The sequence below is a fragment of the Myotis brandtii genome, unplaced genomic scaffold, assembly GCF_000412655.1.
Source record: "Myotis brandtii unplaced genomic scaffold, ASM41265v1 scaffold986, whole genome shotgun sequence".
Lineage (NCBI taxonomy): Eukaryota > Metazoa > Chordata > Mammalia > Chiroptera > Vespertilionidae > Myotis > Myotis brandtii.
In genome coordinates, this window is record NW_005372102.1 from 1,804,989 (window position 1) to 1,805,781 (window position 793).

The 793-nt window shown below is 69.1% G+C and overlaps 1 protein-coding gene across 1 annotated transcript in view; it reads right to left on the reverse strand.

The window, feature by feature from the left end:
• Window positions 1–793, reverse strand: part of SH3BP2 (SH3-domain binding protein 2) — a 30,843-nt gene that overhangs the window by 5,577 nt on the left and 24,473 nt on the right. The window contains exon 7 of the mRNA XM_014533454.1: window positions 648–768. Within this exon, the coding sequence (XP_014388940.1) occupies window positions 648–768 (121 nt within the window). The remainder of the gene's footprint in view (window positions 1–647; window positions 769–793) is intronic.

Below are 793 nucleotides of genomic sequence, written 5' to 3' on the forward strand. Positions count from 1 at the left end.
GGGAGAGTCAGGGCATCTGCGGAGCAAAGAGACCCAGTGGGTGAGCAAGTCTCACTGGTGAGGCGGGACCAGCCCCCCTGCTGGTACCAGGTGCCGGGTCAAGTGCGTGTGCCCCCCTGGAGGCGCCCGCTCAGCACTTCCCAGGCAGCCTTCCCCTGGGGTCTGACCCAGCCAAGGAGGATGCGGAGGAGCTGGCCTCGCTGAGGCCGGATTCCCACCAGGGAGGGGGCGGGGCGGCTCAGAGGAAGACGAGGGCAGTGTAAGGTGCCCTGGGACACGGAGGCAACACTGACGAGCTGTGGGGCACAGAGTCCAGGCTGGAGGTGTCGACAGCCCAGCGAGGACATCGGCTGTGGCCCAGGTGGGACGAGAGGAGTGCACCAGGCCCAAGCCCCGGAGGCCCTGGGACAGGGGGGACGGTACTGGGGCTGCCGGCAGGTGGGAGGGGCCTGGGAGGGCCTGTCTGGCCTTGAGCTCCATGGAGCGGAGTGCTACCAGCCACAGGACGTGGACAGCCTGGCTCCCACCCCAAGTGGGCCCTCCCCTGAGCGGCAGGAGCGGCAGCCAGAGCACGCGCCTCCTCTGCTCTGTTCCCTCTGACACGCCGGCCATTGTGGAGAGACCGAGGCCCAGGGTGGGGCTGGCACCCAGCCCCTGCCCTCTGCCCAAAGCACCCCCAGCCCACCTCTGGCCACCTACCCTCGGGCTTCCCGGGCTCGGGGGAGTCGGGCTCCAAGTACGAGTCGTCCTCATCGTCCTGCTCGTAGTCTGTGGGCAGACGGGGGTCAGAGCA